General features: G+C 35.4%; 1 protein-coding gene across 7 annotated transcripts in view; it reads right to left on the bottom strand.

Annotated features, from left to right (window-relative positions):
* Positions 1 to 416: 416 nt before the first annotated feature.
* LOC145243496 (uncharacterized) overlaps positions 417 to 12,384 on the bottom strand; it is a 202,738-nt gene continuing 190,770 nt past the window's right edge. For 3 of the 7 annotated variants that reach the window (XM_080106449.1, XM_080106451.1, XM_080106453.1), the window contains 3 exons: positions 10,952 to 11,088; positions 5,620 to 5,737; positions 2,623 to 2,796 (listed from right to left, as the gene is read on the bottom strand). In XM_080106449.1, the coding sequence (XP_079962575.1) occupies positions 2,786 to 2,796; positions 5,620 to 5,737; positions 10,952 to 11,088 (266 nt within the window). In that variant the 3' untranslated portion in view covers positions 2,623 to 2,785. Of the gene's footprint in view, positions 949 to 2,208; positions 2,797 to 3,699; positions 3,753 to 5,619; positions 5,738 to 10,951; positions 11,089 to 12,384 lie in introns of those variants that run through there. The other 4 variants (XM_080106450.1, XM_080106452.1, XR_013862891.1 and 1 more) reach the window with 3 other exon arrangements.

The following is a 12,384-nucleotide window of genomic DNA, read 5'->3' as shown; positions in this document are numbered from 1 at the left end:
CACATGTGTTCCAAAATTGGCTTCACACGCATGCGTCTGGAAGGTTCCTTTTTTTATGTGCGGGTGTGTTTGTTTCAGAATGAAATTTGGGATTCTGTATTGATTCTTAAAGTCACTTTTTTTGTTGTTACAGAATAGTTTTTGGACCAGATTTTATTTTAGTCATTTACCTGGTGAGAATCACGGAAAAAAAAGTTTGTTTTTTTTTGTTTTTTTTACTGCTTATTTTTCTTGTTTGCTTGTTTTTGCCTTTAGTGTAAACCGTTTCACAAAAATAGCAAAAATATATATATTATCGGCATTTCTTGGAAAGCGGATTTATATATACTTTTTTTTTGTAAGGTTCTACTATAATTTTAGAAAGGCCTTTTCTTTTCTTTTTCTTTTACTTCTTTGTCATGTTTTCATCGTTTTCGTTTTTTTTTTTTTTCATTGAAGATTGCATGTATATACGCACATCTGGCGTTCACCAAATTATGGCGGTTACCATAGATTTTAACAACGTTTGAAAAAGGGTCACCATTTCGGTCGGTCCCCTTTTTGGGGCACCTCCGAAATTAGAGAGAGAACAAGAGTGCTGAAAAAGAATGGTTGTGGAAAAGAAAACATCGGTTATAATTAAGTGCGATGAGACTTTAGGATTGATGATGTTTTATAAAAGTTTCCAAGATTTAGGGGTATAAAGAGGATGGTACATTTTCTTTGATAAAAGTCTACCCAGGGAAACTGGTCCATCGCGTGTTGATGCTTCTATCGTTTCCGCATGTCTGAGAGAGATTTCTTCTTTGTATCTTCCTCCAAGACAGTCCTCTATTCCGATTGGCTGAAACCTCTGGTGACGTTGAGAGAAGAAAGGAAGGGAAAAGTAGAAGAGTAGGGAAAAAGAGAGAAATAAGGGAAGCATACCGTAGCAGCATCATAGTAGTAGTTCACTACAGATATTCATGCCTGTGGTAAAAAAAATATATTCCAAAAATCACATCAACTGATCAAGTAGTTCTATTTTTATAAAGAAAATAATTTTTAAGCAATTAATGGAGATTCGTAGGTATTACAACATAAATCACTTGTAAGTTTTGAATTATTGTTGTGTTATCTCCCTTTGCTTTTTCACATTTTTTTTTTTCTAAATGACATCGAGAAACAAAAAACAAAAATCTATTTATACTTATGAAAGTTATGTCTGACACAGTAATGTTTATAGTGTTAAAGGGAAATTTATTGCAAGTTTGAGGCTTTTAAACTGTCAATTTGAAAGTTTTTAACTGGGTAAGAAAAAAAAAAAAAACACTTATTTTAGAGATTAGAGCATGTGATCTATTTCGCGTAAATATTTAACATAAAATAATTCCTACCATTTTATTTTTTATTTATCTTTTTTTTTTTTAGAAAAGTTAAGCAGTTTTTTATTTTTGCTGTGGGTGAAATTCTGATTTTTGGGAGGGTCCATGCTTAAAAGTTATTCAAAATTACTTTTCAGCATTACAAAAATATTTATTATTGACAAAATACAATTTTTCCTAACCCTAAGTCTGAGTGTGAAGATCTTAAAAAAATCATAACTCTCCCACTAACTCTAGGTTCGGATGGCAAGCTTCACCTAAAAACACCCTTCCATAACATAACTCTTCAGCTAACCCTTACACTGGCAATGATCCCATAAAAAACATTAACCTTAAATCCGAATGGCAAGACCTCATCCAAATCACCTCTAATCCTAAGTTATAGGGCAAGCAACTCCCTTTCTCAACAAAACCCTTCGTAAAATCAGACATAATCGACCAAAAAGGTAGGCTCAACCTACCCCAATGAAAACATATCTGGTAAAAGTTTTCTTTTGTTTAACTGCCCTAAAACACTATAATGGCCTGGAGTTGGGGGATCATTTTGTATTAAATATATCATGCAAAACTGACCCCCCCCCCCCCCATTAGAACATAAACATAGTATCAGACAAAAACATTGCTTCCAGATTGCCAAACATTTCAAACAGACACTAGATAATCGGCATCAAATTCCTGTCGACATATGCATGCAAACAAAAACAAAATAGATTTCCAAACTAAACGCACACAAATCGGATATAAACTCCAATGTGGATGTTCTTAATTTAATGTAGAAATTTTTTTACAGGATGAGAAAAATCTCATTTTGACATAAATATTTGTTAATTGGAAAAAAAAAAAAAAAAAAAAAAAAAAAAAAAAAAAATATCAATATTTTTATTTAATAACAATAAGAACAAAATGGACGTTGATATTAATGAATAAAGAGAATTGTCTTTGCCATTCAAAACGAGAAATTTCATACGAAGCTGACAAAGAATCGTTATCTATGAACATTTGGCATGAACGTTGTATGAAGTTGAAAATGTCTATTTTTTTCAATAACCATGTAGATAACAATGCTTCATCTTGAAGAGATGTGCAGCTTTTCTGATGTCAAAAGCCAAATCAAAAAATTTTGATTAAAAATAAAATAAAAAATAGAGTTTCAATCAATTTTAATTTGTGATAATTTGTTGATTTCCTGATTTTTTAAAAAAATGTTTCTTTTTCATTTCTTGGAAAAAAAAAAAAATAAGGCAATTCTGAAATGTCGACTAATACAAATAAATACAAATCCTGTTGTGTAAGAGGTTAGCAGCCCTCTTATTTATTAATAGTATTGCATAAAAAATATTACCTGTTCCCAACCCCCTATTTATCAACAGTATTACATTGTGTTGTTCATAAGCAGTTTTTATATATCAAACCACACAGATTGGTCCATAGCATTCTGCTTTTTAATTCTTCTCTGAAATAGAAAAAAGTGAAATACATAAAAGAGATTATGTTTTGATTTTTAATATTTCTATAATGGAGATTCGGTGTCTGTTATAACTAGGGCTATAACAACAGCATATTCTGATCATTATTTTGACTCTCGAGTATATGTTAGACACAGTTAATCAATCGAGAACCACATCACTCTATCCAAAAATATATAAGATTAACTGATATATACTTGAGAGTCAAAATAATGAAAAGAAAATTCTCTTTTGTCATAGCCCTAGTCATAAGTGAGAATTTATTCTTAAACATTACAACAAAAGTCTTATGTATTCTTTGTGGCATTCCTCTGTGCCTATAAGAGACCCCCCCCCCCAGCGAATGTCCTGCTCTACTCGCAGTATTGGAATAGCAATGCAAAATGGCATTTTAAAGTTTCTTATTTTGTTTTTTTTTTACAAACATAACTTTATAAAATATTGTTAGAAAGCAAATGCAAGAAATTGAAATTGTCGGGATTGAAAAGGGAAGAAAAACAAGTGATTTATTTATTTATTTATTTATTTATTTACTTAAATATTTATTTATTTATTTATATATTTATTTATTTAAATATTTATTTATATATTTATTTATTTTCAATCGTAAATCTTACTTGATTAGTGAAAATTTCTACACAGTGATCTAATGTGTGTGAACATTTTCCATAAAATATTTGAAGGAAAAAACCCCCCAAAAAACTCTTTATCAAATGGTATTTAAAATCCCTAGAACTCCATGCAGACCAATAATGTTGTTTTCTGTTAATAGCACAGTAAATGTCAATGTTGCCTGCAGAAAATGGTATAAAACTAAAACTATTTTATTTATTTCAAGCATCTCCTTATTAACATATTTTATTAATCAATTAAATTTCTTTTTTACTTACATTCATCTTTAATAAGGCATATCGGCACTTGGACATACGAGGCTACTACATGCCTAGGAAAGATTAAAAAGATGTTGGTTTACATTACATTTAAACTTCTGCATATCAGTAGAGTCAGGGAGCAGGAAGGAAATTCCAAAGTCTAGCTGTTCGAGGGAAGAAACTATTAGAGTAGAAAGCTTTTTGGTATTTAGGGACCTCAACAGTGAGGTTTGGGTGAGATTTTATTGCTAAGCAGGTTTGTTGGAAATATGTACGTCGAGGGGCACAAGTGCAAGGAGTTCATCAGAGCACAGTCCATTAAAATATTTGTAAAACATTGTGGCGATGGGACAGGGGTTGGAATTTAGTTGACAAGGTGAGGCTTATTAGATTGAAAACTCATTTTTGGAGCCTATCCAAGAAGGAGATGCTAGTGGTAAATGCACCAGCCCAGATGTGGCGACAATACTCCATGCTTGGGCGAATGGTGGCTTTGTAGAGGTACAGGATACTCTTAGGTGTGAGTAGTCTTCAAGCTTGATAGAGGGAACCTACCATCTTTGCAGCAGTCTTTGCAATGTCCTCTATGTATTTGTTCCAGTTCATATTGCCTGAGAATTTTAGGCCAAGGAGTTTGAAGGAAAAATTCTCAAGTAGGATGTTATTTGTCATGGAGAGACGTCTTGTAATTTGTTAAAGGAAAGCAGCTTAGTCTTACTAGCATTAAATGTTACCATCCATTTGTGGCCTCATTCCACTACAATCTGAATTTTGTAACGATTCTGCCATGTACAGCTGTTCTTCCCTCTTTATTATGAAAATATTGAATATGCAAAAATGTAAACGTTATTTTCATTTTTCGTCTTCGCGTCTCCTGCTGAGGTTAGACATTTCTTGAGTGACTTAACTTTTGTTTGTTGTCATTCCACTTGCGCCTTTTGGTAGAAGCAGGTAATCATCAACTATTTCCTCCATGTCTTAGATGGCCTATCATGTGGCCTAAGGCCATAGACATATCAATGTGGGTCACACTTCGGAGCGTTTCAAATGACTGACGGTGAGCAATGTGTCTATATCAATTGCAATATCATCGTTCAACATTTTTACACTGAGATGAGCAATTTTCGCCATCCAATGTGGATATAATGAACAAATAGAATAAAATTCATTGAATTTCAAACGTTTTTGCATGTTTCCATGCACTTGTACAACCATCACATGCCTAATAGAAAGAGTGGATCATGTTCTCTTAAGCTGCTCTCGTCAAATTTATTCATAGAGATCATCTGCCCTATGTATACTTCTTCATGAGAGACTCCATCATTATAATATATATAAATTTAATGGAATGGGTAAACCAACAAGAATATCAATAAAGATGATAAAACAGACAAGCAAGCACTAATCTTCAATCAAATTCTTCGATGCTTCAATATTGAACGAACAAAAATTCAGAATATTGAATTTCAAGTAAAACATAGTTGTCATGTCACAAATAGTAACATATCCACAAATTATGAAAAAACGATCAGGTAGAAAACTAATTAATAATGAAAAACAGTTTTCGATAAAGTTTATATGGGGAATAAAATTTGTCCAACATTTTGAATTATGTTCGCCACACGATGCAAGCAAGCAACAGAACTTAATTATCTCCTCTGTCAACTCATCTCTTTTTTAGTAAGTGTAATACAGTGATTTCACTTTTTTTTTCCACATACTGTACTTTTCACCAATAGTTATTCTAAATTATTGTTTTTAATAATTTTTGGATATGTTACTATTTGCGCCATAAAAATTACGTAGGTACCATTTCTTTTACTTGAAATTCAATATTTCAATTTGTTCATTCAATATAGGAGCATCAATTCTTCTCATGTATAACAGCTACAAGTGATAAATACTCATTAACGTTTATAAAAAAAACAAGACGCTTACCATGTAAATAAGCCGTATCAGCAATTACAAGCTGAACAATGCGTGTGTAATAAATAGATTTCTCGCCCAGCATCTTCAGTATAACATCGGCTTGGACAACATCCTTTTGGAGGCAGTTCTGCGGATAAAGAAGAATTGGTAAATTCCACAGAAAAAGACGAAAATAGGAAGGTTCTTGAGATAAAGGGAGATAACTGTCAAATCCTCAATGGTAAATAAGCAATGTTTTATGATGCATTCAATAAATCTGCAAATTTACTTCAAACTTAAAGTATAACAGACCAACAAAAATGTTTACTCAATCTTAAGCATGACAGACTGACTGATGTAGCCTTCTATAGAGAAACTAAAATAAAATGCATGTAATGACAGAGAATGAAGCCATAAATGAACTGGAACAAATACATTGAGGACATTGCCATGGCTGCTGCAAAGAAGGTGAGTTCCCTCTATCTAGCTAGAAGACTACTCACACCTGAGACCTCTACAAGGCGATGCATGAGTATTGTTGTCACATCTGGGCTGGTACATCTACCACTAATCTTTCCCTCTTGAATAGGGTTTAAAAAAAAAAAGCCTTCAATCTAATATATCCCACTTTGTCAACTAAGCTCCAACCCCTGTCCTATTTTCGCAATGTTGCATCTCTGTGCCTGTTTTACAAATATTTTAATGGAATGTGCTCTGATGAACTCATTGCACTTGTGCCCCCTCGGCGTACATATCCTTAGCAACAAAATCTCACCCCTTTACTGTTGATGTCCTTAAATCCAGAAAGCTTTCTACTTTAATAGTTTCTTCTCACATATAGCTAGATTTGGAATTCCCTTCCTGCTACTCGCTTCCCTGACTGAACTGATACGCAGAATTTTAAATGTAACGTAAACCAATATCTTGTTAATCTTTCCTAGACAAGGTCCCAAATAGTAGCCACTTACATCCAAGTCGCGATTTTGCCTGTTAGATATGCCTTGTGCACATAAGTAAAAAAAAAAAAAAAATGTATGCAGGGTGTGAAACCTATAAGTTTTCAGATGTAAAGGAGTTGGCTTGGCTAATAAAGTAATTAGCAAAGTGTTATGACCCTGTTTAAGGGGTCACAAGGAAAACAGAACATAGGTTGGTTGGTTGTTTTTGTTTTACGGCATATCAACCCTTTTCGGGTTATTTAATGCCGAATCCAAAGATTTTGAAGAAAATTTTTAATAGAATATATTTGTTTAAGTCATTTTCTATTTAACCCATAGTTGGGACCCTAACAGGTACTACCACTCCGGGTCAGAGTGGACCTGGGAGCAATGGTAATTAAAGGGTGGCTCCACACTCCCCAAAGCCCACAAGCTGGGGCCTCACCACTGGATATAGTTCAAGGTCATATCCAGGACCCCCATTGAGGGACTTTTACCCTCTGCAGGGGGGCAGACGGTGTATTCTAATGCCCCACCGATAGGGCCCAGAACATAGGAATAGAGTAACAAAATGTATTGATGAGAACATACAACAATGAGGGTTGTTCGTCTAGCTGACGAGCAACCTTGGTTGGTCCAATGGATATCAATTCCCACCTTACAGCCTTGTCTTCCGGCATTTATTGTGTATGGATCAGTTCATTCATAGGTAACACAGGTAGTCCCACACAACACCCCTCTCCCAAGTTGATTACTCTGAAAGGTGTATCAATATTTTCTTTTAATATCAATGTGTTGCAGTTTCAAGAGCCTCTGCTTCTTACAGGGCAATAAAGTTTTTTTTACCTGGTAGAAAAGCGTTTTATTATTTTCTCATATATTGATTGCGATAATTTGATAAAACAATTGATTACTTGCGTGGATAGGTTCAGTCAGAACTAATTAAGGGTCAATGAACCCAGGACTCTGCTTGTAATAATCTATCAGACAAGGGATGAAATTGCCCGAGCGGGTTTCCACTAGTGCTGCCAACTTAATGAACTGAGTATTTTGAAGAGATGCCAGGTAAAACAACCTGGCAGTTTTTCATATTGTTTTGGTATTATTCATTTTCCATATTGTTTGGGTATTATTCATTTTCCATATTGTTTGGGTATTATTCATTTTCCATATTGTTTGGGTATTATTCATTTTCTTCTTGAGTGACATTGACTGTTGGTAAATAATGTTCCAATACTGGGGAAAATGAAGTTGTGATTGGTACCTGTTGCAGTGTAGCTGAAGTTTTTGTATCTGATGAAATCGCATAATCACTTCTGACTGGGTAGGTAGGCGAGAGCTTCACCTGTGACTGGGTCGGTAGGCGGGGGCATCACTTGTGACTGGGTCGGTAGGCGGGGGGCGTCACCTGTGACTGGGTCGGTAGGCGGGGGGCGTCACCTGTGACTGGGTCGGTAGGCGGGGGGCGTCACCTGTGACTGGGTCAGACTAGGTTAGTAGGTGAGGGTGTCACTTATTACCAGGTCAGTAGGTAAAGGTGTCATCACTTTAGGGCTAGCGATAGAGGTCCCTGCCTGTTTTTGATTTCAGCATATATCGTGTATGGATTGGTTCACTCATAGGTGACACAGATAGTCCTGCCACAACACATAGCTGGGCTTTATCACTTACAACTAGCCTGTATGCACCATTAAGGCCACATTAGAGTGAATCACATGCATTGCACGTAACTATGTGTTCAATTAAGAAGGTTTTAAACTTGAAGTAGGAGGTGGGTAGTAAATCCCCTATATAAATATTTGCTCAAAATTAGGATTAAATGATTCAATTACTCAGCGATCGAATGTTTGCTGGGTTTAGTCTGATAAAAAAAAAAAAAAAGAAGATTATTCACTAGCACAAATGAAAGAATTAATGGTTTTGTTGAATTAGGGAATTTTAAGCAGTATCATTCATTCTATCTGGCAATGGTTATTTATTTATTTTTTTTATTAATGAGTCCCCACTCATCAAGGCTATTAAACACTCAAGGATAAGTGTTAAAGAAATGGATACACTGAATGATGATCAATACTATGAGACGATTGAATATCTCCACATATCACCCACACAAAACACCTTCCAACCTAGGAAACTGCAATTCTTCCTCCTTTGTCAGAAACATTGCTCATAGAATTGTAACAGAGCTGATAGCACTTGTAGCAGCAGCAGCCACATGACATATATGCAAATAATCGAGTCAGTGCGCGAAGTGATATTATAGTGGAGGAAGAGGAGGGAAATAAAAAGAGAAAGAAAAAAAAAGACACGTCGGCAGCAAGTGACAGGAACATGTGGGCAGCAGAGGACTGGAAAAAGCAGGTGCCATTGTAAGATGGATGTGCGGCCCATGCTGGTGAGAGACTTAAACCCGTGTCAAGCTGATAGGGTTTTGTTAACGACATGGCAGATGAGATGAACTAAGAGACTTTTATTTTGGAAAGTACCATGAATAAATGCCTTTTATTTCAACTAAAAAAGCTTACCTGGTGTGCTGTGTCTACTGTTAGATTATTCCCCACTTCTTTGCCACCGAAGAAATTTTTCCGTCAAAATCTTTTGTAGACTAAATTCATAGATTTCCATAGAAATTGTAAACAAGACAAATTATGATGCCAACAAGTGAGACATTGTTACGTCAATTTAAAATGCTAGGATATCTATATATAAAGTTGTGTATGCATATATCTCTTTGTAACATGTGATACTGATGCATATTAGCTGTGTGGTACTATGTTTTGATAGTACCACGGGCCATCGTGGCCTCTCCCCATCCCCAGCAGAGTAATACAGAGGGAAAGGGGAGCCACAATACACTTCCTATTCCCTTGATCTCTTTTCACCGGACAGCCATTTAGTTAAGTACATAGTTAGAGTTAGCTAAGGAGTTAATTGTTATGATCCAAAAGTTTAATTGTTTTTTTAATATTGTAATATATAGTGTATAAATTTTGTAAAATAAAATAGTTAAGATTTTTATATTATGACTTGTGTCGGGTTATGTCTGCCCTTATGTTGAAACAGGGCCTGAGATGATTCCAGTCAAAGGAACTCCAGCCTGAAGAAGATTCCAGCTAGAATACCACCAGAATAAAGATGTGATTCTGAGAGAGTGAGTGAACCAGCCACACCCAACATCCCAAGTATGCTTTTACTCTTCAAATGCACAAAAAGGCGTCCAACCGACAGATCCTATTGGCTGGCCCACTGTCATAGTATGGTACTGTTTCTAGAACATTAATATAACATGTGAGTCGGTCACACCAATGGCTGACGTATAGTGTTATAACAGCAGAAACCATATGACACATATGCAAATGGCCAAGCCTGTGTATGATGTGACGGCACAGTGGAGGAAAAGAAGGGAAACAAAAGAGAAAAAAAAAAGACACACGTGGGCGGCAGAGGACTGGAAAAAGCAGATGCCAGTGTAAGATGAATGTGTGGCCTATGGCAACGATAGACTTTTAAGCGGTGTAGAGACAGCAGGGTTTTGTAATCTGCATGGCAGATGAGATAAACTAAGAAACTTTTAAAACAAGAGGCAATGCGCTATTTTGGAAAGTACCATGAATAAATGCCTTTTATTTCAACTGAAAAAGTTGAGTCACATTTCTTTCCTTCAGTTTTGTCCCTTTGCGACTGGTTTCTACATTCAACATGTGGGTCTGATAATTAAAATGTAATGACACCATGAAAGAAGGTTAACGACAACATTACAGAATGCGAGAACTAAAGTGGGAAGCGAGAATTACGAGTCATCTGAGAGTAAACTGAAAGTCCACTTTCTACTCTCTAATTATTACTTATGTGTTATATAGTGAAGTGCGTTATCATCATCATAACATAAAACATCTTACCACAGGTTGTCCAGCCTTTGCGTGTGTGTGTGTAGCACATGGTGAAGGAAATAGCACATGGAAAACTAGGAACAATAAAGATAATTAATCATGGTTGCTGGGTTATACATATTTATTGTGAAGGTAAAGCACACATAAGCACAAATAAAACATAATACCTAAGAAGGATTATTGTCCGAGTATTATGGCTGAAATTGGACGGGAATGATATTCATTCCTCCAATTGAAAAGTCACTTTCCATTCCCCCACTCTCTGATTTTCAGTCGTTAATCTCATGAGAAGTTATGAGCATTTAAAGCCTTAGACTGAGACAAAGGAAGCAAATTTGCCATAAGCGGTAAAGAGTTACTCCCCTTATATCATACTTTTTGTGTCAGTCTTAACATTATGAAAAGTTGTTTTTGCTTAATTCACAAAGTTAAAAACTTAACTTTGTACAAGACATCTGGCATTTAGACTCACCTGACATGCAGGTACATTCAATATTTTACAGAAGAAAAGAAAAAGATAAATTAGACACTTACGTGAATCGTCCAATAAACTCTTTTCAGCAAGTCTATACCGACAAGATCTTCCAGTTTTGCACGCTGCTCTTCCAAACATGAAAATTTCTCATCACTCTCTTCCCCTTCAGAGTTATCATCATCATTGTTAGGCAGGGCTAGGAAAAAGAAAAGAGAAAACAAAATTCATGTCAGAATAAACAGAAATTGTTGGATCGTAATCAACCAGCAACTACACCAGCATGATTCTCTCACTTAAACAATGATTAACTGTTTTATCTACCCATCGCCCTGCAATAAAAATACCAACACCACCTGTTCCGTTTTCATTTCCAAATCCAAAACAGCTTATATCTTGCTTTCATTCATACATTTAACAGATTTATCTTTTCATCATGGAATTTTATTGGCAAATATTAAAGGGCACAACCAGAACAGAATGCAAGAAATATTTCGCATGGGCATTAAAAATGGTTTGTGTTGTTATTTTTCTTATATATTATTAAATGAAGAATCATTTTGATTAAAAATTCATTTAGTGTTACGCATGTAAACTTGAGAAAAGCATGCTTGAAATGTGTCTACATTATGATAAGCGAAACCACACGACACCAGGTCAAATTCAGTGCCATTTTGTTTTGATTTTGCTCATTCAGATACAATGTCCCTTCAATATATTTTTAGACCTTTTTTCCTATGGGCACTTTTATTGATGGAACACACATGAAACTCTAGTCCCTGTCAAAGTAATCTCCTCCGACTGCAATGCACTTGTTGTACTGTTCCAACAATTGGAACGCCCCATGGAAATCTTCTTGCGTAAGCGTGGTAATGACTCTTGTCACAGTCTCTTTCATTTCCTCAATTATCTCATAATGATAACCTCTAAGGTTTTACTTGAGCTAAGGAAATATCCAAAAGTCACAGGGAGCAAGGTCTGGACTGGGTGAGGAACTATCTTGATGCCCATCTTCGTCAAATAGTCTGTGACAAAGATGGAGTTGTGGACGGGTGCATTTGCACAAATCTTCTGCATAATCAGTTCCTCGCAAATAATTGTTCCCCCACTGACATCAAACTGTGCACTTATTGTCTCTATAAACACACATGATGGTTCTTATCCATGAAATTCTTTATTTGGCCAATCAACTCTGCTGTTCTTACTTCCTTACTCCTTCTATACCTCTCATACTCCCTCGCAAAAACTGATGCTCAATTCATGCAAGATAGCTCAAAAGAAGTCTGGAGCATTCCATACGTTTCTGTGGCATTTTTTCAAGTTTAAAACAGTATTTTATTGCATATCATTCTTCTAAAGTGTCCTCACATCCAGATTATATTTTGAAAGTCACCAGCTGTGACAATCAGGCTGTAGTAGGGTGTATTCCAATTCCTGCTGAAGCTGTTCATTTGAAACTGAAATCATAAAAATTGGTCAGTCATCTCATAAGATT

This window comes from Euprymna scolopes, chromosome 22, assembly GCF_053919585.1.
Source record: "Euprymna scolopes isolate OS-2025 chromosome 22, ASM5391958v1, whole genome shotgun sequence".
Classification (NCBI taxonomy): Eukaryota; Metazoa; Mollusca; class Cephalopoda; order Sepiida; family Sepiolidae; genus Euprymna; species Euprymna scolopes.
The sequence above is the reverse complement of the archived record's forward strand: the minus strand, read 5'-3'. Positions and strand labels throughout refer to the sequence as shown.